At 35.9% G+C, this 25,901-nt stretch overlaps 1 protein-coding gene across 1 annotated transcript in view; it reads left to right on the top strand.

The window, feature by feature from the left end:
- The window catches only part of LOC118002827 (signal recognition particle 54 kDa protein), a 41,803-nt gene that overhangs the window by 5,614 nt on the left and 10,288 nt on the right, over positions 1–25,901 (top strand). The window contains exons 2-13 of the mRNA XM_034993426.1: positions 5,712–5,822; positions 9,462–9,553; positions 10,492–10,576; positions 14,050–14,154; positions 15,640–15,706; positions 15,787–15,844; positions 19,130–19,280; positions 20,618–20,766; positions 21,123–21,223; positions 21,736–21,822; positions 25,315–25,388; positions 25,603–25,711. Of these exons, the coding sequence (XP_034849317.1) occupies positions 5,745–5,822; positions 9,462–9,553; positions 10,492–10,576; positions 14,050–14,154; positions 15,640–15,706; positions 15,787–15,844; positions 19,130–19,280; positions 20,618–20,766; positions 21,123–21,223; positions 21,736–21,822; positions 25,315–25,388; positions 25,603–25,711 (1,156 nt within the window). The 5' untranslated portion in view covers positions 5,712–5,744. The remainder of the gene's footprint in view (positions 1–5,711; positions 5,823–9,461; positions 9,554–10,491; positions 10,577–14,049; positions 14,155–15,639; positions 15,707–15,786; positions 15,845–19,129; positions 19,281–20,617; positions 20,767–21,122; positions 21,224–21,735; positions 21,823–25,314; positions 25,389–25,602; positions 25,712–25,901) is intronic.

Genomic DNA, 25,901 nt, shown 5'->3' with positions numbered 1-25,901 from the left:
TACAGTAATTTACTCTTAAACTTTTCCAACAGCCCCATCTAAGTAGAGATTCCTCTTTTATGAAATTCTAATATATACTGATTTACTTCTATAAACCTTTTTAGTTGAACAAGAGAATTTTGAGTGAGTGTGCTTGAGTTGTAAATTACTCCAATTTGAGATAAAGGGTTAGCTAGTAACATTAAAAAAGATGTTCTGTATTTTAGTATGCATATTAGATCAAGGTGAAGTTAATTTTTAAGAAGCTTGTTGGAAGGGGTGCTTGGGTGGCTCAGTCTGTTAAGTGGCTGCCTTCGGCTCAGGTCAGTCCCAGGGTCCTGGGTTCGAGCTCCACATCAGGCTCCCTGCTCAGCGGAGAGCCTGCTTCTCCCTCTCTCACTCCCCCTGCTTGTGTTCCTGCTCTCGCTATCTCTCTGTCAAATAAATAAATAAAATCTTAAAAAAAAAAAGAATCTTGTTGGAAATTCCTTTTTTAGGGAAATTCTAAAAAGTTGTAATAAGTAATGGCAAATGGATATTAATTGTACAATATCAATTACCTAGGTCATTGACTTTCTTTTGATTTCATTGGTTTATATTAGAGGTCTTTTTTTTAACTCTTCCAATTTTTTTTATTAACATATAATGTATTATTTGTTTCAGGGGTACAGGTCTGTGATTCATCCGTCTTACACAATACACAGCGCTCACCACAACACATACCCTCCCCAGTGTCCATCACCCAGCCACCCAGTTCCCCCAACCCCCTCCCCTACAGCAACCCTCAGTTTGTTTCCTATAGTTAAGAGTTTCTTATGGTTTGTCTCCCTCTCTGGTTTTGTCTTGTTACACATTTTTCCCTCTCTTCCGCCATGATCCTCTGCCTTGTTTCTTAAATTCCGCATATCAGTGAGATCATATGATAATTGTATTTCTCTGATTGACTTATTTCCCTTAGTATAGTCCCTCTAGTTCCATTCACGTCATTGCAAATGGCAAGATTTCATTTTTTTGATGGCTACGTAATATTCCATTGAATATATATACCACATCTTTATCCATTCATGTGTCGATGGATATCTGGGGTCTTTCCGTAGTTTGGCTATTGTGGACATTGCTGCTATAAACATTGGGGTGCAGGTGCCCCTTCAGGTCACTACATTTGTATCTTTGGGGTAAATACCTAGTAGTGCAATTGCTGGGTCATAGGGTAGCTCTATTTTCAACTTTCTGAGGAACCTCCATACTGTTTTCCAGAGTGGCTGTATATTAGTGGTCTTAAAAGAGATCTTTATAAGGCCTTTCATGACTTTGGGTCCCTAGTCTTGCTTTATTCCTAAAGTCTTTAATACATTCATTCATAAAGTTCATTTTTAATAAGGGTTCAATATATAACTCTGAGGGTACATAAAGCAGTGAGTTCATAGGAGAGAGCAAAAGAGGCAAAAGTCCCTGTCTGCATGCAGCTTACATTTCAGTTGGGGTATATTATAGACCACAAATAGTATAAGTAAATCATGTTATTTGGTAATGGGACAATGAGAAAAAATAAAGGAAAGGGGAATTGTGATTTTAAACAAGTGATTAGGGAAGGCCTTATTGAGAAACTGCATCTAGACATCAATCTGAAGGAGATGAGGCAGGGAGCTGTCTTCTCCTTGTCAGCCAGGGAGAGATCATGCCAGCCAGTACAAAGGCCCTGAGGTAGAAATACGCAGCATCAACAGTAAGGAGGTCAATGTGATTAAAATGGAGTGTGTGTATTTGAGAGTGCCTTAAAGTCCATTTTGTATTTTGAGGACTTTACTTCTGCCTGAAATAGGAAATCATTGAGGTTTTTTTTTTTTTTTAAAGATTTTATTTATTCATTTGAGACACAGAGATACAGAGGGAGAGAGAGAGAAGGCATGAGCAGGGAGAGAGGCAGAGGGAAAGGGAGAAGCAGGCTCCCCGCCGAGCCAGGAGCCCGATGCGGGGCTTGATCCCAGGACCCTGGGATCATGATCTGAGCTGAAGGCAGACGCTTAACCATCTGAGCCACCCAGGTGCCCCGTTATTGAGGTTTTGAGGAGAATTCTAATACCAGAGTTTTCAGGAACACATCCTTGGAAATTGCACAGATAATACTGTATAAATAAAAGGTATTATTAGATATCATTATTCCTCTACTGAAATGTAAGTTTTTATAATCAAGTAAATAATTTTAAAATGTGCTGCCAATAAGTACTTACATGAGGAAAAATGTATTAGAAAACTTCACAGAAGTTTTTTTAGTTTAAAAGATCAGTCTACAGGGCGCCTGGGTGGCTCAGACGGTTAAGTGTCTGCCTTCGGCTCAGGTCATGATCCCAGGGTCCTGGGATCGAGCCCAGCATCGGACTCCCTGCTCAGCGGGGAGCCTGCTTCTTCCTCTCCCTCTGCCTCTTCCCCTGCTCATGCTCTCTCTCTCTGTATCTCTATCTCAAATGAATAAATAAAATCTTAAAAAAAAAAAAGATCAGTCTACATGGGAAGATAAGTTTATATTTAAGAGTTAAGCTTTTTAAAATGGAGGATGAGGGCCGCCTGGGTGGCTCAGTCGGTTAAGCGGCTGCCTTCGGCTCAGGTCATGATCCCAGGGTCCTGGGATCGAGTCCCGCATCGGTCTCCCTGCTCTGCGGGGAGCCTGCTTCTCCCTCTCCTGCTTCTCTGCCTACTTGTGTTCTCTCTCTATCTCTCTTGTAAATAAATAAATAAAATCTTTAAAAAAAAGTAAAAAAATAAAATGGAGGATGATGTGTTTATGACATCATCTCTAAAAAAGTAAATTGTGGTGTCATAATTAGGATTATATCACTCTCGGTAACAGTGGTAAAGGAGATGAACTGAAACATCTGACTCTTATTTTTTACCTCAGGAATATTTACTTAAGCAATAATAATTTAGTATAATGAGTATGGGATAAGAAACAAAAAGTGCTTGATCTTGTCTATGAAGTAGTTGGTCTTTCAGGTGAAGTAACCATGTAACTGTAAACAATTTACGGTAAGCACATTTTTTTCAATTCCATCAAGTGTTGGTAGTAATTTTTTAGGTTCTAAATTACCTAGTTTTACCTGAGTGGAAGTGTAGTGTTTTTTTTTTTTTTTTTTAAAGATTTTATTTATTTATTTGACAGAGAGATAGAGAGCACAAGTAGGCAGAGAGGCAGGCAGAGGGAGAGGGAGAAGCAGGCTCTCTGCCGAACAGGGAGCCCGATGCGGGGCTAGATCCCAGGACTCTGGGATCATGACCTGAGCCGAAGGCAGCCGTTTAACCGACTGAGCCACCCAGGCGCCTCTGTAGTGTTTAATTTAGAGCTCAACCTGGAACATCTCTTTGCCAGTGATAGGTCCTTGAGTGCATTTCCTTTCCTGCTTCTTTTGACTCCCCTCATCTCCTTGTTCTCTATGTTGAATGAGTCAGCAATTTTGTCCTTCTGTTTCTCTCTTTTTTTTTTAAAGATTTTATTTATTTATTTGACAGAGAGAGACACAGCGAGAGAGGGAACACAAGCAGGGGGAGTGGGAGAGAGAGAAGCAGGCTTCCCGCAGAGCAGGGAGCCTGATGCGGGGCTCGATCCCAGGACCCTGGGATCATGACCTGAGCCGAAGGCAGATGCTTAACGACTGAGCCACCCAGGCGCCCCTGTTTCTCTTATTTTTAATCTCCTTATACTCTCTTTATAGGAATCTAGTCTAAATTATCTTGGTTGATAGATTAGATTAATTTGGAAGAGTTAACTAAAATCATTGAACACTGAGCTTTTCTGCCTATTCTGCTTCTACCAGACAATTGATACTTAACTTGGTTTCAGAGCTCTTTACAACCTGTATTTCCTTTTAATTAGATAACCCGCTGTTCTGACTAGAATATTTATTTAGTGTCTCCCAAATAATACAGACTTAATAATCTCTAAGTCCACACATAATGCATATGTAATGTATAGTATGTCCCAAGCTTTTCTATGTCTCCATTTTTGCTCTTGCCTATCATCTTCCAGTTCCTTTTTGTCGTCTTCTCTGCCTAGCCACGTTCTACTTATATTTCAGGATCAAATTCATATTCAAGTTTCTCTGTAAAGCTTGTTCTATCTATTTGAGCCTGTTTTTTCTTCCTTTGAATTTTTTTTTAAAGATTTTTTTTTTTTTTTTTAATTTGACAGAATGAGAGAGAGAGCACATGAGAGGGGGGAGGGTCAGAGGGAGAAGCAGACTCCCTGCCGAGCAGGGAGCCCGATGCGGGACTCGATCCAGGGACTCCAGGATCATGACCTGAGCCGAAGGCAGTCGCTTAACCAACTGAGCCACCCAGGCGCCCCTCTTCCTTTGAATTTTTAAGGAAATAATTATTGACAGTTGATCATAAAGTTTTATTGCTAGCTTTGAACTAGTTCTTTACTGGTATTAGTCAAGGGTCTCCACAGAAACAGAACAATAGAATGTGTGTGTGTATATACATATACACATATATAAAAAGAACTTTATTATAAGGAATTGGCTCATGTGATCATGGAGGCTGACAGGTCCCAAGATCCTCCAGCTTGGCAAGTTGGAGACCCAGGAGAGCTGATCGAGTGGTGTAGTTCCATTTCAAAGGCTGGCAGGCTTGAGACCCAGGAAGAGCTGATGTTTCATTTGAGCCTGAAGGTAGGAAAAAGCCGATGTCCCAATTTGAAGAAAGTCAGGCAAAAGGAATTCTCCTAATATTTATTTTGCTGCACATTCATGTGTCTTGTCTTGCCAGTTAGTAGATAATCAGCTTGAGGCCAGGGACTACCTGTCCTATTTGCTTGCTTACCACCCATGAGTCCTTGCATGGTATAAGGACTTAGGTGTAGTAGGTGCATCTGCATACTTTATAAAACCATAACATTTTAGAGCTGGAAAGGGCCTTTGAGGTTATCTTGTTATAGAGTTGGGGAATCAAGAAGAGCTTTAAAATAGGAAAGTTAGGGGCATCTGGGTGGCTCAGTCGGTTAAGCGGCTGCCTTTGGCTCAGGTCATGATCCCAGGATCCTGGGATTGAGCCCCGCATCGGGCTCCTTGCTCAGCAAAGAGCCTGCTTCTCCCTTTCCCTCTGCCTGCCGCTCTGCCTACTTGTGCTATCTCTCTGTCAAATAAATAAAAAATTTAAAAAAATTTTTTAAAAATAAAATAAAATAGGAAAGTTAGTAATATACCCCTTTCCTTGGGTCTTAGAAAAAAAAATAAGATGAGCTAATGTAATGTGTGTGAAAAGTGAGGTGTCTTATTAATCTTTTTTTTTTCCTTTGGCTTAGAGCATGAATCAAGGTAGTTTACAGAGTCCTTTAATGTGGTAAATTGGACAATAGTTCTGGGTGGAGATTTCACATTTTTCCTTCTCTTATTCATATTCACATGTATGTCCAAAATGTCCATATTCACATGTATGTCCAGAGTTGAGATTATATCATCATTTCCTCAAAGCATATTATCTGATATGTTAAATTTGCTGATTTGTATAGACTATTCCAATTAGGTATTCAAACGTAAGGCATCATAATCAAGGGGTAGCTTTAGCTTTTGGGCATACCTATATTGAGGCTGCAGGTTGAGGCTATGGAAATTGAAGTTATAGAATCTAAACATTAAAGTACTTTAATTTGAACTAAATCTCTTCTTTAGAAGTCTTCAGTTATGGGAACTGGTATTATTTTTCACATGTTTTTATTTAATGTTTTTCCTTCTTAGATTTTCTTGTAATCACATCTTAAAACCTTCAAGATGGTACTAGCAGACCTTGGAAGAAAAATAACATCAGCATTACGCTCATTGAGCAATGCCACCATTATCAATGAAGAGGTATGTATAATGTGTGAAATATATATGATTGCACATCATTACTAACATCAGGGAGATGAATTATTAGTAACCTCTATGTTTATATTTGTTTTAATGTAGATTTAATAACTGTAGATAAAAATTTGAAACTGGATACACTAGATGGTGTTTTTTATTGAGTTGACCATCTTACTATTTAACTTTCTATAAAGAATTATAAAAAGGAAACAAAAAACCCCCAAATCTTAACTAACATGTAAAAATGACATTTTTTTGTTTTGAAAATGGCTTAGATCAGGAGAGATAAGCCCAAAACTTCAGTGTCCTGCTTCTTTCTTCTTGGGTAGGCATATGCGCATCTCACCTTTCTCTCCACTTTTATTTAGCATTCTCATAAAAGGCTAGTATTTTCATATTGTCTACTTTGCTTTTCTCTGAAATCCTCACTCAGTTTTTGTTTATTTTAGATTTTGTAAGCTGACTCCTTATATGGTATCTGAAATACTCTTTCTCTTGGCTTTCTTGTTTTAAGTTTAAAATATTTCTTTCTCAGGCAACCCTCTCAGGTCCCCTCCCTCCTTGGGAGCTTTGTACTATCACTTTGCTATCACTCAATAAACCTTTGCTGCCCACCAAAAAAAAAAAATATATATGTCATTTCCCCCCCCATACCTGGTATCTTAATGATTTATCAATTGAAGAAGATGAGAACCCACAAGTATACTTTATATTTTGTGGTACCAATGGGAGAGTACTGAATTTGGTTTAGAAGACCTTGTTTAGCAACCTACTTAGTAGCTTGTGATAGAAATTTGGGCAAGTCAACTTCAGATTCCTTAATGTATAAAATGAGAAGACAGTATTTCCCTTACAAGATGGTTTTAAGGATCAAATGAAATAATAGATAAAAAGTACTTTCTAGGGGCACCTGGGTGGCTCAGTCAGTTAAGCATTGGACTCTTGATTTCAGCTCAGGTCATGATGTTGGGTTTGTGAGATCGAGCCCCAAGTTAGGGTCTATGCTGGGATTGGGGCCTGCTTGGGATTCTCTCTCTCCCTCTGCCCCTCCCCACTCCTCTCTCTCCCTCTCTCTCTAAGGAAAAAAAAAAAAGTGCTTTCTAACTTGGAGGTTTGAAAAGAAAAATTTTTTTTGAACTTAAAAAAAAAATTTATCCAGTGTAGTTAATATAAGTGCTCTATTAGTTTTGGGTTTACAATACAGTGATTCACCAGTTCTGTACATTACTCAGTGCTCACTGAAAAAAAAATCTAATGCAGAATTTGCTACCAATACTTTAATAAGCTAATGGATTTAAATAATTTTGGGACCATCTTTGAGTTTAGCTAGTACAGCCTCTCAGTTAACAGCAACAGAAAGTCAGTTCCACATGTTTATTTATCCAAAAAGCCAGGATTAGTATCTTTTTTCTAATTCCTCATCCAGGGCTTTTTCTAATAATTATTATTAAATGATAAATCATAACTTAAACCATTGTGTAGTCTTTAGGATTCAGAATAAATAAAACAATAGCCGTTCAAACAGTTTTCCCCTTTGTGTAACCCTTATGCTGTTTATGTTTATAGTAGAGAAAAAAGAAGCCAGGGAGAAGAGCTTGGTGGGAAGTAGGGTAACAGCTGTTGCTTGAATTGGCAACTTCTCTGCTCTTAGTACTGTGCTGCTAGGGAATTAACAAGAAGAAATCCCTCTAATGAAAGATCAGTTCCATTTTTTATCAGACTCCTTTAATGAGAGAGAGATCTGATAAGCCTCTGTAGGGTGTATGAAGTGAGTTGAAGATGGGAATTATTCAAGAAAAATTCCAGGGCCTTTTTTTTTTTTTTTTTAAGATTTTATTTTTGGGGTGCCTGGGTGGCTTGGTCGGTTAAGGGTCTGTCTTTGGCTCAGGTCGTGATCCCAGTGTCCTGGGATTGAGCCCCATGTCGTTGGGCTCCCTACTCAGTGGGAAGCTTGCTTCTCCCTCCTCTGCCCCTCCCCCTGCTTGTGCTCTCTCTCTCTCTCTCTCTCAACTAAATAAATAAAAATCTTAAAAAAAAAAAAAGATTTTATTTTTGAATAATCTCTACACCCAGCGTGGGGCTCGAACTCATAACCCCGAGATCAGGAGTCATATGCTATAACTGACTGAGCCAGCCAGGTGCCCCAGGGCCTGCATTTTTGCAGACTTTTTGCTGGCACCAGGGGTATAGCAGTGACAAAACAGACTAAAATTCCTGCCCTCATGGAGCTTACAGTTTAGTGTGTAAACACTTACTTACCTGAGCAACAAAAGCCTCATCTTTTTTTAAGACTTTATAGTTTATGACCTTTTAACCACAGTACCTTGTAACTCAGCAAATATGTGATGATAGTGAGTTATTAATGGAGGATAGTTTTCTTTTCAACTTTGTTCCTCTGCTGTGAGTGGAAATAGTAAGACTGCTAGGTCAGACCAGGTCATTTTCTTTTGTTGCATTTTCTTCCTGGTAATCCAATTAAGCAGATATTGTGAATATAAAGTGTGTATCAGCAACAGAAGGTGTTTAATGGCAACATCGATTGTGTAGTAACTTTCTTTGGCTTGCATATTGTCTTTACTATTGTTACTGTAATATAGGAATAAAATTGTGATAATTACTACTTGGTTGAATAAAACTAAATAGAATATCTTTTTTTTTTTAAATTATTACAGCATTTTACTTGCCAGTAATTAACATTAATTACATTTACATAGAATTTTTTTTTTCCATGTGCCAAATGATTTACTTTTTATTTTCTTATTGAAGTATAATTGACATATATATAACATTATATTAGTTTCAGGTATACAACATAATGATTTGATATTTGTATATATTGTAAATGATCACAGTAAGTCTAGTTAACATTCATCACCATGCATAGTTACAGAAATTTTTTTCTTCTGATGAGAACTTTTAAGATTTACTCTCAGAAACTTCAAAAATATAAAATAGAGTATTATTAACTATAGTTACCACATATACATTACATCCCCATGACTTATTTTTGTAACTGGAAGCTTGTACCTTTTGACCATCTTTCTTTCTTTCTTTTTTTTTTTAAATTAACATATAATGTATTATTTGTTTCAGGGGTAAAGGTCTGTGATTCATCAGTCTTATACAACACCCAGTGCTCACCACAACACATACCCTCCCCAATGTCCATCACCCAGCCACCCCATCCCTCCCACCCCCCACCACACCGGGCAACCCTCAGTTTGTTTCCTGAGATTAAGAGTCTCTTATGGTTTGTCTCCCTCTCTGGTTTTGTCGTGTTTCATTTTTTCCTCTTCCCTGATGATCCTCTGCTTTGTCCCTTAAATTCTGCGTATCAGTGAGATCATATAATTGCCTTTCTCTGATTGACTTCTTTCGCTTAGCATAATACCCTCTAGTTCCATCCACATCGTTGCAAATGGCAAGATTTCAACTAAATGGAATATCTTATTTTGACAAAATGATTACACATCTGCTAAGATTACCTCTCTGAGGCTAATTGAAAACTTTTTTTTTTCTCTAACAGTGTAGTATTGTTTTTATTAAGCTATGATAGTATATGATGACTGATCAGCCATTGTTTTTATACAATTGAAATGACACACTGGGAATGTTCAATTTTTATGTATTATTTATTTGCAGGTACTAAATGCTATGCTAAAAGAAGTATGTACAGCATTATTGGAAGCAGATGTTAATATTAAACTAGTGAAGCAACTAAGAGAAAATGTTAAGTAAGTTAAATTAATCAGGTAAAAATCAGGCAAACTAAATTGAGTTTACTGAGATGAAGAGCTAACTAGAAAAGTCTGCTATATCATGAAACGTTTCTGCTATACAGCATTTGGAAAGAATAGAACTCATATGTTGCAAGATTGCATCGATAGTGTGTTTCCATAATGATGTTTCAAAGAATAAACTACATGTGGCTTTCATTTAATTATGGATTTCTTTCCATTTTACTACTCCTTTATTTGGATAGATTCAATCATGCACAGTATAGTATTTTAATATAAAAGCCTTTTAACAGTTCTTCATAGAAAAGTGGTGCCATTTTATCCTCTTCAGGCTTAAGATGACATTAATCAGCCTCCTTCATTATTGGAGAATTGTATTCGTTCTTATTCTCCTTTTGGTTTTTCTGTCCGGATCTGAATGAAGGAGTAATGTGTGTTGTCTCAGTTATTGTGTTCTTTGGGAGAGGCACCGACTGGGGCAGGGCACATAGAATACAGGCCCCTCAATTAACTGTTTGAATCCTAGCCCTTGTCATATTCAGGCCATTTCTCCTTTTCATATTGTTAGACTGGGTAGTAAATGTAGAACTACTAGCATTTAAACATTTAGAACTAGAGAAAGCAATCCTATTTTCTGCTGTATGTAAAAATGTATAAAATATATATGCTGTAAAAATAAATAAAATTAATACTTTGCAGTGATATGAGTTCAAAAGAAAGCCTTGAAAAACTAACCCCAGTCTGGTATCTAATATTTCATGGTAAATTCTTTATGATATAGACTTAGGAATCTATAGTAATTATATACATGCTAATCAGAAGACTATTAATGTGAATGATTGAGTATTTTTACATTTTTTTTGGAGCAGAAACTTTTTTTCAGAGTGTCTTAACTGACTTTCTCTCTCCTACCCACAAAAACCATCATCTTGAAGGTCTGCTATTGATCTTGAAGAGATGGCATCTGGTCTTAACAAAAGAAAAATGATTCAGCACGCTGTATTTAAAGAACTTGTGAAGGTAAAATTATATCAGGACTGTGCTATGGTTCTCCGTAGAGTCCAGTGGGTAAAAATACATTAGCACTGCAAACAGGAATACTATTTCAGAATACTTTTTAATGTTTTTATAGAATATTCATCTCTATTAAAAATATTAATTGAAGGATTATTAACTTTTCTAAAGGGGCCTATTTTTATTATAGACTTTTCTGAATACAAAGTTCTGAGTATAGATATGAAAGGCTAGTACTGTTCCTGCAAAAATTCCCAAAGCCAGGTTATGAAAAGTAAAACTTCACTACAGATTAATTGATGGAAGGGCCTCTCTTGAGTTTATCCTCTTTAATATCAGGTTTTGCCTATTGAAGGTCCTACTTTTGTACGGAAAGTCACTCAAGAAGTGTTCTTTCCTGAACTGTTCATTGTGTCCAGAATTCCCTTTGAAAAGACCAGATATCCTGACTCTTGCCTAGATTTTATTTTGCAAGTAGTAAATATAGCCTATTGCCTTGTATCACCTTAGAACTGATATTACTGCTGTGGTCATGAAAATTATGGTGAAAATCTTAGAGCTTTAAAAAATATGTATGGGTCCAATGGTAGGGGGGGGAAGGAAGGAACTAAAAAAAATTTTTGTAGAGGAACAGATGTCTGCTAGTGGTCTAGTATTTTTCCGTTTATTGTGTGACTAGTTTCATTTACTCCTTTGGTCTCAGCAGAGCTGGATTGGTACTTTGAAAAAGTCTCGTATCTCAGATGGTTATATCATTCCATGTAGTCTTGTAGACTAATTAATAAAAAAAAGAAATTCAGACCTAAAAGAGGTCAGAGAATTTTCCAGTCATACTTCTCAGTTTGCAGTTGAGAAAAATGAGACAGCTAGTTAGTGGCAGACACAGGTCTGATCTCCAAACTCCTGTCGGACTCCTCACGTTATTTCCAGTTTGCTTTTCATATGTCCCCTGAGGTCAGTGCAGGGTGAGTGAAAATTTCTGTTTTTAGGGTTTGGCATCTGTATTCAATTCTGGTGCATTAACTGCTTTGTTAAGAAGTATTTATTGAGTACCAACTTTATTCTAGGCAATATGTCAGATGCTGCTGATAGAGATAATTTAGACTGGTCCCTATACTCAGAAGCTTATTGTCTAGAGCAGTGATGTACAAGGCAATAATAATACTAAGACATTATTTGCCTTTTTTTGCCTTTTTTATTGTTTGATATTTGCAGCAGTAGTGCAAAAGCAGTGGTGGGTAAAATTCCCTAGCATGAGTCAAGGCAGTAGTAGCAAACTATACTAGTAGTCATTGTACTCTTTACTAGTACACACTTGCGGGGGGGCGGGGTGGGAAGCCTGTTTTACTTAAGAATGCCCTTGATGGAGCAGTAGAAGTTATTAGTTGTATTAAATCTTAACCCCTGAGTATACACATCTTTGTACGATTTTGTGGGATGAAATGAGAAGTATACAGAAAGCTCTTTTGCTGCATACTGAAATTTGATGGTTGTCTTGAGGAAGGTACATGTGTGATTATTTGATTGCAAGCTGAGCTAGCTGCTTTCATAAAACACCATTTTTATGTCAACAAACAACAGACAGATAATCTGTGGTAATTCAGACTTGAGTAAGATTTTCAAGTAAAGTGAGCCTGTCACTTTAAGGCAAATAAGTAACAATATTGTGGCCAGTGATAAAATTGAGCTTTCCAGTGAAAACTAAAAACTTGTATCTCCACCATGAGTTTGACAGGATCCCAATACATTTCTGATGAGATCAGTAATGATATAATAATTTTTTTTGATGTTGTGTAGTGAAATGTGTCAGTGACTAATATATGATGTTATGCAATCATGCACCAGCATAAGATGCATTCAAAGTGCAAGATAGAATAACAGATTTTGATGTAATGGAGTATGAAGTTTATATGGTTTCAGATTCTACATTGCAACTCACCTTAAAAACTACTATAATTATAAAGGAGTCCTGACACTGAAAAGTACTGCTGTTCTAGGGCACAGGAGGAATAGAAATTAGATTTATAAAATAATTAGTCACTAAAACACATATGTTCCAAATTTAGGTTCATAGAGAGCTGAGTGCTTCTGCTGTGAGATATGGAGACAGGAGGTGAATATAGGGTAGTGTGAGTGTCTGAAAAGATCTAGGAGGAGGGAGAGTGGATTTACGTTTAAGATAGATTGTGCCTATTTCAGAAGTTTCCTTAAGGCTAGGCCTGTGCCTGGAAAAGAGATAACAAAATGTGTTCTCTTTTCCTCCCTTTGTTACCACATGGCTTTCCTTGAAATTCAGGTATAATACGGACTATGTGATCTTTATGGTATTGTCTCACATGGGCTTTGCAAACTTTGTCTTAAGGACTAGATAGTTTAGGCCTGTGGGCCATATGATTTCTGTCACAGTTACCCCGCTCTGCTGTTGTAGCACAAAACAGTAAATGAATGGGTTTGGTGATGTTCCATAAAAACTTTATTCACACATAGTTTGCCGGTCTCCGATCTAGGGCATTAACTGCAATTATGGCTTTATTATCATGTGGAGGCACATGCTTCCAGCTCTAAACAACTGACTTGCAAAGGAATTGTTTTTTAAAATGAACTTTAAAAAGGCCTCATGCTTATCAGTTTGGGGGCTATCCATATATGAACCTTAATTTCCCACTGACTCATGAAATTGGTGATTATTTTTTACTAGCCCTCTAAATATAGTAACTTCATAGAACAGTAGGTTTTTGGCCTTGGAGGATTTGACATCTGACTGATCTGGAAAATCTTTCACATATAATTTGTAATTTTGCTCATACATATGCATTTATTAAACTCAACATGAAGATAAGTGTCGTCCCAATATGGCAGCTACTAGCCCCATGTAGTTATTGAGCAGTTGTAATTTGGTTAGTCCACATTGAGATGTGCTATAAGTTTGAAAAAGATGCCAAATTTGAAGACCTCATATGAGAAAAGGGAATATAAAATATCTCATTAATTTTTAAATATAGGTTACATGTTGAAATGATGGCATTTTAATATATTGGGTTAAATAAAGTATTAAAGTTAATATCACTTATTTTCACTTTCTTTAATGTCACTACTAGCAATTTAAAAGTTCATATGCGGCCTGCACATATATTTTTATATTTCTGCAGTGCTGATGTAGATTGCTCCTTTGGCTCAAACTTGGTCTCACTGTTCACACTCCTGCTTATTCTAAAAAAGTCTTGAGAGCCTTTCTCTGAATTAGTTTGGGAGTATAGGCTTGCTTATGACTTTGCAATGCATTATTTTATATTCTTAAATTTCACTATGTGTGTACTAAGGGAAATAGTAAATGTGTATTAGAATGGTAGGATTATTGTTGCCTTTTATACTAAAATGTCTTTAAATTATTTTTACAATTTAGAAGTTGTGGAGAGAGGAGTTTTGGGTGTAAGCATATGTTAACCTGATTTTATTTTTATTTTATTTTTGGTACCTAGCTTGTAGACCCTGGAGTTAAAGCATGGACACCCACTAAAGGAAAACAGAATGTGATCATGTTTGTTGGATTGCAAGGGAGTGGTAAAACAACAACATGTTCAAAGGTAAATCATACATGGGGCACCTGGGTGGCTCAATTGGTTAAGCGACTTGCCTTCAGCTCAGGTCATGATCCTGTAGTCCCAAGAACGAGTCCCGCATAGGGCTCCTTGCTCAGTGGGGAGTCTGCTTCTCCTCTGACCTTTCGCCCTCTCATGCTCTCTCAAATAAATAAAAAAATAAAAAAGGTAAATTAGTCTTAAAAAAAAAAGCCCTGGAGAAGATATGTTTGTATAAATCAAGTTTTATGTTAAAACCAGGCTAGTTTTGTTGCTTTACAATTTTGTGTTACTCAATATATCTGTTTTTGTAATAGCTTTTTGTACGATAAGAAAGAATCCCAGAGTCTCCCTTGTGGTTGCTCTTTGTAAGAATGGTAGACTTTTATATAACTATGCTATTTCTTTTACCAAAGAGACTGTCCTATCTTTAAGGAAGTGAGGATATGATTTTTGGAGAAGAGAACATGGAAAGCTTACCTTATCTCTGAGGATTCAAGGCTCCCTTTTAACAGTGTCCCACCCAACATAATCTAGATCTTCATTTTACATATCCTTCTACTAATTTTTAATTCATTGCTTTCTCCAGAATTGGGTGCCTCAAGTTTGTTACCAGATTTTGTATCACAAGCCTCAATTATGTTATAATCTAGAAAAAAAAGAGAAAAGGATTATTTCTTAGAGGGCTATGTTATTGTTTTTACTTAACATTAATAGTAGTAACATTTTTCACTATGGTCATGTTTTGCTTGATCATTTTATATCCTTTGAATGTTACTGGATGGCAGTTAGAATTTAAACTCTTTAGCAAATTTGCTGTATTTAAAATGTAATAATAGGGGCACCTGGGTGGCTCAATCGGTTGAGTGCCCGACTCTGGATTTCCGCTCAGGGCATGATCTCAGGGTCATGAGATTGAGCCCCGTGTCAGGCTCTGCCTGTGTGTGACACCATAGACACACAATGGAATATTATTCAGCCATAAAAAGAATGAAATCTTGCCATTTGCTCCGACATGGATGGAATATTATGCTAAGTGAAATAAGTCAGAGGAAGACAAACACCCATATGATTTCACTCATATGTGGAATTTAAGAAACAAAATGAGCAAAGTTGCGGGGGGAGAGAGACACAAACCAAGAAACAGACTCTTAATTATAGAGAACAAACTCTGATGGTTACCAGAGGGGAGGTGGGTGGGGGAGGGGTTAAATAGGTGTTAGGGATTAAGGCGGGCACTTGCTGTGATGAGCACCAGGTGACGTATGGAAGTGTTGAATCACTATATTGTACCCCTGGAACTAGTGTAATACTATTTGTTAACTAACTGGAATTCACACAAAAACTTAAAACAGTGTAATAATACTACTTTCAGGAGAATATGAGCAGTTTTACTTTAATCTTTAAATAACAAGGGTAAACAGAAAAAAAATTATGTGTATAATAATTTGTAGTTATTGATACTGTATTTTTTAAATGTTCTTTTCCCAGTTAGCATATTATTACCAGAGGAAAGGTTGGAAGACCTGTTTGATATGTGCAGACACATTCAGAGCAGGTAATGTGTTGAAATTTGAAAACCATTCTCTGTAATTTTTATTTTCAAGTTTGAGGACTCATTAACTCTTTATCTTACAGGAGCTTTTGACCAACTAAAACAGAATGCTACCAAAGCAAGAATTCCATTCTATGGAAGGTAGGTTTCTGGTTTTTATTTTGATAACTCCCTCATGTGTCTCATCTTGTCTGAGTTTTTATTTTATGCTACCTGGTCACGTTTTAATATTTACTTAGAAGTTTAAATCTTCCTGGAACAAAGTGGGGGGTATAATTAATAAATTGTTATCTTTTATTATTATAACATGACTCTTCTGATCCAGCCTGATAGATCAGAGTAGACATTGTTTAGTTTATAATCTGCCTGTACTTATCATCCTGCCTTGTATGCTTTCTCACTTACTTCCCTATTCCTATTGTTTCTTTTAAGACCTATCTGAAGCATTCCTTGATTAAACACACTGGTGAATTCCATACTGTCTGTTTCTTCAATACATAATTTTAAAAAGTTTGTGTTTGATCATCCTAAAATAGTGTATAATTTATAATTATCTCAGATAGAGATTCTCATCATTGTGGTCTTTCATTTGATATAGTAGTTCAATTAGGAGTTTATACATGTTAGAATGATTAATGAAAAGAATCAAGTCTAGATTGAATTTAGGACTTTTTCAGGGGATAGCATTTTTCTTAACATTGTTAATATAATTGGTTTCTTAGAAAGGAAGTTAAAAGAAGCAAAAATTTGAGGTAATTTAATGAATGATATCATTTTGTTAGTCATTGCCTTCTACTTTTTGGCTGGCCAGAAATGCTAATGAACTTTGGCTTACCCTATATTCTTTATTTAAAATTTTTTTCTTTTAGTTTTTTTATGATTTCTAATAGGTAGATTAAAGAATAATGTTAGGAATTTTATTTTTAGGATAAGACCTGTTTCTAATATAGATTTAAAAATCAAGGGATAAGAAAATATCAAGTGATAATAAACAGTTGTATCCCTAGGGTTCAAAATTTGTAAATAATTTAGCTGATAATTAACTATTGGCCAAAGCCAGAGCATTTTAAAACAGTATTCTCAATACCATTTATTAAATAATTTCTCCTTGCTCATGTAAATTTAAGAAACATATACATGTATGGAGTAAAGTATTAGTGATCATTGTTTCCTCTGGGAGGACTGAAGGGAGTGGGACTGAGGAAGAATTTGAACTGTATCTCTGCTTTAAATTTACATATTAGCATCTATTTTAGGGGGTGGTATATACAGGACCATTTGTTATATTATCATTTGTTCTTTTTTTCTTTTTTTTAATCTGTATTGCTTAAAATTTTTAAAGAAGTGAAAGCACTAAACGGTTTCACTTCCCAGTTTTTAGCACGTCCACCTGTGCTTTTTTTCAGTGTCAGTACAAACGAAAACACAGATATAGATAGATAATTTTAAATTGAAATGGAGTCTACAGTGCTTTGTACTTTGCTGTGATAATGGTTATATGTAAATTTGTCAGAACTCATCAAAATGAACACTTAAAATAGTGCATCTTACTGTATATCAGTAGACCACTATAGAGTTGATTACAAATGGGATCTTATGACAAGATTGTGGTTACTCTTGGGAGGGAGTGTGGTGCTGGTTATGTTGTTTCTTGATCTGGGTGTGTTTGCTTTGTGAAAATCCACTGAGTTTACAATTTGTGCAACTTTTCTATATAAATGTATTGTACTTCAGTAACACATTTATAAAAAAATGGGATTATAAGAATTCTAGAACAGACCATATACTGTTTAAGGTAATTCTTTTTTATGACATCATTGCAATTCCATTGTATACTTGTATATGATCATATTTCTTTGTACATTTATAAATTTTAATTGTTTTTTAGCATATTTAAAAATATCTGGTAATGGTAATCTCTTTTTTACCAACATTCTCTTGCCTATTCTCACTTGCTTATTTTCCTAGATTAAATTTTAAAATTCCTTATTAAGTTCCAAAATCTCCTTAAATTTTGGTTAGAACTACATTGAAACCAATTAACTTAGTGGAGAACTGACACCTTTACTATATTTGTATTGTTCAGTTTGAGAACTTTTATGTCATTTTTGCTTTAAAATTTATGTCCTTAAATATAGTAATTTTCTTCATTTAAATCTCACACATTTTCTTATTAAATGCCTTCCTATCTGATTATTATTGTTAATTTAGAGGGAAAACTTTTTTTAACATACGTCTTTTCATTTGACAGCATTGATCTGTATAAAAAGTTGCCACTTCTGGGGCACCTAGGTGGCTCAGTCGTTAAGGTGGCTAAGTCGTTAAGCCTGCCTTTGGCTCAGGTCATGATCCCAGGGTGCTGGGATCGAGCCCCGCTTTGGGCTCCTTGCTCTGCAGGAAGCCTGCTTCTCCCTCTCCCACTCCCCCTGCTTGTGTTCCCTCTCTCGCTGTGTCTCTCTCTGTCGAATAAATAAATAAAATCTTAAAAAAAAAAAAGTTGCCACTTCTGAAAACAGTGCAGATTAAAATACAATCTCATTTCTTGATTTTAAAGTTAAAAGATTTTTGAGGATTATGAAAATGTGGTTAAATTAGGAATGAAATTAAATTTTTATGGAAGACATTTTCCTTTTAGAAACCAAAAGCTTACCCATTAAATGTAATAACATTCATATTGTAGGAGTCCCAGAAGAAGAGAGAGAAAAAGGGGCAGAAAATTTATTTGAGGAAATAATAGCTGAAAACTTTCCTAATCTGGGGAAGGAAACAGACATCCAAATCCTGGAGTCCCAGGGAACTCCCATCAAAATCAACAAAAAAGAAACCAAAAGCCTAAATTATCAGATCATTTGATCCAAATTCAAGCTGTAGGAGTATGTCATAACAATTTCAAAGAAACAACATTATGAACTCTTTATATTGACTATATTTTTAATACTAAGAAATTGGAAATACTTCAAATGACCAACAGTAGGGCATTTCTTTAATAAATGATAGTATAACCATATGATGGAATGTTATACAGCCTAAAAGTCATGTTTTACAAGAATATTTAATGGTTTTATAAAATGCTTGCAAAAGGGTGTTAAACAGGAAAGCATGTGTGAAACATTCACTTAGTAAAGAAAATATAAAAAGTATTTGAGGGAAATACAATTCATTCAAGATAAGACATGCAGCAGAATCACATAGAATTTTGTAATTGGAAAACTGGATATTGCTTTATGCTGCTCTGGAAGTGGTTTGCTATCTTTATTTTTAATTTTTATCATTTTGTTTGCTGTTTTTAATATTAGATTTTTTCTTCTAAATTGAAATTGTGATCATTATGACTTTTTCTGAATAAAGGTACACTAACAATTGCAAATTAGTATTTGAAAGTTTTGTTCTGCAGTTGTTATTAAATCATTTGTCCTTGTTAAATAGCTATACAGAAATGGATCCTGTTATCATTGCCTCTGAAGGAGTGGAGAAATTCAAAAATGAAAATTTTGAAATTATTATTGTTGATACAAGTGGCCGCCATAAACAGGAAGACTCTTTGTTTGAAGAAATGCTTCAAGTTGCTAATGCTATAGTAAGTAACTTTCAATTTAACAACATTGTAAGGATTTTGGTTAATTTAATTACAACGCCTGATTGAGTTTAAGATCCATATAAATTATTTTTTGTCTGTATGCCAAGTAATTTATTTCTATTTTCAGTCTGTATATCTGTATGGTAAGGACTTAATCTTCTCTACACTAGATATGAAATTTTCATGAGTTAAGTATCAAAAAAATTTTCCTTTCTCAATCATCTTATTGTATATATAAGAAAAAAAAGAAAAATTTAGAATTAACTTTTAATATCTATTGATTTCTTTAAAAAAATGCTTTATTCAGCCTCTGTTACTAGGACAGTCTTTTTTTTTTTTAAGGCTTTATTTATTTATTTGAGAGAGAGAGGAAATGAGGGAGAGAGAGAGAGAAGGAGCAGGGGGAGGGGCAGAAGGAGAGGGAGAAGCAGACTCCCAGCTGAGCAGGGAGCCTGACTCAGGCCCAGTCCCAGGACCCTGGGATAACGACCTGAGCTGAAGGCAGACGCTTAACCGACTGAGCCACCCAGGCGCCCCTCTACTGAATTTTCTTTCTGTAAATTATTTAAATTAAATTGGGACATTTACTTTAGATGAATTTTGAAGGATTTTCAAAATGAAGCATTTAAAAATATTAATGATCATTTGGTCTCTTTAAAATTGTGATGGAAATAATTTAGAGAAAAGAAGCACTTTCTAGATAATCTGTAGAATGTATTTTGCCCATGAGCCCATGTTTTGCCATTGAGGAGTTGGCAGTAATTCTTTAGCTAATGGTTAATGCTAGTAAGTTTCTTTTTCGCCATGACATTATTTTGACCTAGTTGAGCAGAACTAAGGGAAATAACCTGAACTGTTTTACTCATTTTGGTTTTAGTGCACACTCTTCAACTTTTTTCCTCTTACTTACTTTTAGTATTCCCTTTGCCTGGAATGTGATTCCTCCAGACCTTTGGATAACTTTTTTCCTCTTTATTCAGGCCTCATCTCAAATGTTATCTCTGGAAAGACCTCATGTGGCCGCCCTACCTAAAGAAGTCTCCCACACCTCAAAACTGATATTCTCTATCCCATTTTAATTGTACATCTGAAATGTTTACTTGCCCATTTATTATCTGTCTCTTCTGACTAGAATATAAGTCTCACAAGGACAAGGATTTTCTTGTTTATCTCTTTGTCTCAGGACCTAAATGGTGCCTAATACATAGTACTCCCTCAATAAGTATTTATTGATTTTATGAATAATTACTTATAATAAATATTTTTCTATAGCTTCTAATGAGGAAATTTGCTTAAGAGCAGTAAAAATATGTTTCTTTCTTACTTAAATTTTCCAGCAACCCGATAACATTGTTTATGTGATGGATGCCTCCATTGGGCAGGCTTGTGAAGCCCAGGCAAAGGCTTTTAAAGATAAAGTAGATGTAGCCTCTGTCATAGTGACAAAACTTGATGGCCACGCAAAAGGAGGTGGTGCGCTCAGTGCGTAAGTGTCATTGATGCTATTGTCCTATGTCTTGGTCATATGGTGTGTGTGTGTGTGTGTGTGTCTGTCTGTCTGTCTGTGTCTGTGTATTTATGGCTTTCTTATTGATCATTGAAAATATATTCCAATATATACTCCAGTTAAAAAAAAAAAAGATAGATTCCAGTATTGGACCTAATATGGTCTATAAAAGAAGTTTAAATAGAAACAGAATTTTGGAGTCTTTCTGATAATAGTTCTGTTTTAACAAATGAAAAGAAACTTGGAACTGTGTACCTTTGTCTAATTACTTTGAAATCTGTTTTGAAATTTGTTTGCCTTTTTGAGATTATTTCGTGTTACCTTTTTCTTTGCAGAGTTGCCGCCACAAAAAGTCCAATTATTTTCATTGGTACAGGGGAACACATAGATGACTTTGAACCTTTCAAAACACAGCCTTTCATCAGCAAGCTTCTTGGTATGTGCAGTGGTGGGGATATAGAAAAATCTCCAAGAAAATAGCATGGATATTTAAAACAGATTAGGACTTTAATCTCGCCCTCTCATTGACTAGTTCAGGAAAATCATTACCTTTTATGATTTATCTTCCTCACCTGTAAAAAGTAAGGGTGATGGTTTTTCTGCTTCTTGTGGTTAGAGTGGTGGAATGAGCTATTAGATGGAAAGTTCTTCGGAAAAGTTTTAGAGCACAATACAAAAATATGTAGTTGTGGTAATAGCAGGGGGAATGGCAGTAAAACTTTTTGTACCAGGTAATAGAGTTAGAGAGCATGGAATTGGGAATAAAACCCTGGGCTGGAGTCCCTGCTTTGTCACTTAACATCTCGAGTTTCGGTTTTCTCACCTGAAAAGTATAGTAGGAATATCTTACCTGCGATCCCACAGGAGTATTATCTCTGTGCATGTATTTTGTATAATGTAAAGCAGCATATACTATTGTTAATTTTTCTTTTTTTTGGGGTCTTGTAGGCATGGGCGACATTGAAGGACTGATAGATAAAGTCAATGAGTTGAAGTTGGATGACAATGAAGCACTTATAGAGAAGTTGAAACATGGTATATGAGAAGCAAAAGCATTTGCTTTCAGATGTCTTCCCATGATTTCTTTTTGATAAAGCTACTGTTAATTTGTTTGAAATGATAAATCTATTATTAAAGTTCAATTCGTCAAATGTTTATTTCCTACATGATTTATGCGCAGATCATTTTAAATCTCAGATATGTGAACAATTGTAGAATTGAGTGTTTTTGTTTTCTTCCTTGTAATCAAATTGCCTTAAGGTTAAAATTGAGGTTTTCATTGGGTTTCTTGAAGTAGAACAGGTTAAATGTAAGTTGGAACACTCTAATCTGTTTACTTATAAATTATGTGTGTGTGTATATATTATATATATAGAAATTTAGATGAGATTAAGCACACATTTTTTTATACCACATTAAAAAGACCACTCCTGTAGAGATATATGTTGTGAATAAGAGCTCAGGTTCTTAAATCTATCATATCTGAATTTATATCTGATCTATTTTTAGCTGTGTAACTTTTTCGAATTACTTAGCCTTAATTTCCTTATCTGTAAAAAATAGGTAATACTAAATCTCTTCTTCGTAGAGTTGTGAAGATTAAATCAGTTGATGTGTATAAAATCAGATGTGTATAAAATCAGAAGCTTTCAACATATATTATTATTGACCATTTCCGGTTTTCTCCAAATGATCTTACTGTCAGTTTCCATGGTCACATACTATCCTGCCTCTGCTTTTTCTCACTTATCTTGTCAGTTACCAAAGCCTTTATCCCTTTCTGAAATGTTGATGTTCTTCAGGGATCAATGCTAGGCCCTCTTTTCTCTGGAGCTTCAGACTGATAGGCTTACTAGACCATTCTTGGATGGTCCATCAACACTTCAAATTCAGCATATCCGTATCTTCCCATCCTAATGTCTCACCTTATTGTTATCATCAGTGAATGCTAATTAGTCTTATTGCCAGAGGCAGAAACTTGGGTGTTGTCACGGACTCTCTTATTTTTTTTTTTTTTTTTTAAGATTTTATTTATTTGCAAGAGAGAGAATGAGAGACAGAGAGCATGAGAGGGAGGAGGGTCAGAGGGAGAAGCAGGCTCCCCACCGAGCAGGGAGCCCGATGTGGGACTCGATCCCGGGACTCCAGGATCATGACCTGAGCCGAAGGCAGTCGCCTAACCAACTGAGCCACCCAGGCGCCCCGGACTCTCTTATTTCTTCCTGGCTCTGCCCTTTCCTTTTCCCATCAGTCAGCTTGTCCTAGTAATTCTCCCTCCTAAATATCTTCATTCCATTCCCTTTTCTTCAGCTCCTGCAATTATGCAAGTTTATCTCTTGCCTAGATTGTTTATTCTAATTTTAACAATCTTCCTGTTTCTTGGACTCTTCCCCTTGGATCTATTTTTTATACCGTAGCCAAATGATCTTTGAAAAATGCAAGTCTGATCCAATTACTGCCTTAAAATCTTTCAGTGGCTTCCCATTGCCCTTACAATGTTTTTAAAAGACTCTACCATTGGGGGTGCCTGGCTGGCTCAGTCGGAGGAGCATTCGACTCCTGATCTCAGAGTTGTGAGTTAAGGCCCATGTTGGGTGTAGAGATTAAAGTCTTAAAGAAAAAAAAATGACTATCATCTGGCCCATATCTTCCATATCATTTTTGATGCTGTTCTTAACGTTCCATGTGCCAGTCATGCTGAATTTTACTCAGCTTCTTAAATGTACATTGTTGTCTGTCACCTCTGTGCCTTTGCCTGTTAGACAGGTGTCCTCTCTTCTTCCTACTTCCACCCTCCTCTCCCCAGCCATACTGGCTAACTCCTACTCATACTTCAGTCTCTCCTTCTTTAGGGACATTTTACCTGATCCCTGGACTGAGTTAGAACTCTCTGCTTTATGTTTCCATTGCACCCTGTAATTTTTGTATGATTCATCACAGTTATTAGATATCTGTCTTCCCTGCTGAAGGTGTAGGTAAGTTTCATAGCTGTCTTCCTCACCTTTTACGTTTACAGTACCTAGCACAATTTGTGGCACTTAGTAGATCTTTAATAAATATTTGTTGAATGAATGATTCTATCCCTCATTGTGGGTTCTTTTCCCCACCTTCATCTATACTGAACAGCCCTACCATTGCTTCCACCACCACATTAAACTGTATCCCTAGTAGGTCTACTTTTTGACTCTTAGGTCTCTCCTTATGTCTGCATTTTGCTTCTGCTCTTAGCATTCTACTCATTTCTGAGGTCACCAAGGGCAAAAGTAGTAACCTTTCTTCTTTTCCTTGGATGTGTTATCTTTCTTTTGTTTTCAAACTCTTCACTTGGGTTCCATGACAGTGGATTTCTTATACTATCATGGCTTCAATGGTCACTTCTGTATAATGGCCAAATATGTATTTCAGCCTTAACTTTTTCTACCACTGTTTAATTTTGCATTTCTAGCTACCGGCTCTAACATTTCCTTTAAAATATTGTACTGCCACTTAAGGGGCACCTGGGTGGCTCAGTCATTAAGCATCTGCCTTCGGCTCAGGTCGTGATCCCAGGGTCCTGGGATTGAGCCCTGCATCGTGCTCCCTGCTCTGCGGGAAGCCTGCTTCTCCTTCTCCTACTCCCCCTGCTTGTGTTCCCTCTCTCGCTGTCTCTCTCTGTCAAAATAAATAAATAAAATCTTTAAAAAATAAAAAAAATAAAATATTGTACTGCCACTAAAATTCAGAATGGCTAAACCCAAATACCTTTTCCAGTTATATCTTTAGGACATAAATAGAAAATACTCTGGGTTATTGTTGTTGTTAATTGAAGTTAATTTACATATAACGAGATGCTTGATAATTCCATCAATTTTGACAAATGCACAATAACCTATATCCATCAGGAAACAACATTCCCATTAACTAGAAAGTTTGTTCATTCTCCTTCCCAGTAAGTACACCATATTGTAGAAATCCTAGAGTTATGTCCTCCCCCCTACCTACTTTCTTTGATTCAGCATAAATTTTTGACATTCGTCCATCTAGTTGCATGTACCTGTAGCTTGTTCTTTTATTGCTGAGTAGTATTTCATCCATAGTCTATTGTTTTCATGTCCGTGGACAGCCAAGTTGTTTAGGAAATGCCAAATAATCTTCTAAAGTGTTTTTGCCATTTTTCATTCTCACCAGCAGTGTATGAGAGTTCTCCTTGCTCCATGTCTTCTTTAACTTTTGGTGTTGTCAGGCTTTTTAGTCATCCTAGTGGGTAGAGTTTGTCTGCCTTGTGTTCAAGTTTTTTGTATATTTGTTTTTGTCCATCTTCTCTGAGAGAATGTAAGCTTCTCTAGGATAGAATCTGTCTATGTATCTCTATATTCTCCGCTGCATTCATCCTATGATCTTGCCCATAGTAACTGCTCAGGAATGTTTATTGATTAGATGTTTTGCGAGTGTGCTTCAGGATGAACCCATGACTAAGAAAAAGATTAATTTTACTGAATGGAAATGTACATTCTCTAATGTATCTGAACCATTTATATTGTATTTCAGGTCAGTTTACATTGCGAGACATGTATGAACAATTTCAAAATATCATGAAAATGGGCCCCTTCAGTCAGATCTTGGTTAGTTATCCTAAAAAGTTTTTTCTTATCTTCTTCTGTTTTTCATTAAAATTTTTAAGAATAGATGCATTTGCTTTCGTTATTTTTGCTATTTGGGTAAAAAAACATTTTAAAAACTTTGTTTCAAAATTAAAGCCAGTAGTTAAATGTGAACATTCTGAACAATTTAATCTCAAGCTATTGTTGATTTTATGTTTAAATATATTTGTTTTAGGGGATGATCCCTGGTTTTGGAACAGACTTTATGAGCAAAGGAAATGAACAGGAGTCAATGGCAAGGCTAAAGAAATTAATGACGATAATGGATAGTATGAATGACCAAGGTAAGATGGCAGATTACTTGATCTAGAGGACAATGTTCTGAATATTTGCAAGTGGATAGTTTCACTGTGTTCTTGTGGACAAGATGGGCAAAAAATTTAGAATGGAAGATTATAGTTAGGTAGATTTGTAGCTGTTGGAAAGCTCTTACTCAAAGGGTTATGACTACTGGATTGACTTCATCATAGAGAG

The sequence above is a fragment of the Mirounga leonina genome, unplaced genomic scaffold, assembly GCF_011800145.1.
Source record: "Mirounga leonina isolate KUSES-001 unplaced genomic scaffold, KU_Mleo_1.0 Mir_83, whole genome shotgun sequence".
Classification (NCBI taxonomy): domain Eukaryota; kingdom Metazoa; phylum Chordata; class Mammalia; order Carnivora; family Phocidae; genus Mirounga; species Mirounga leonina.
Note: the sequence above shows the minus strand (reverse complement) of the source record. Positions and strands in the feature narration are given on the sequence as shown.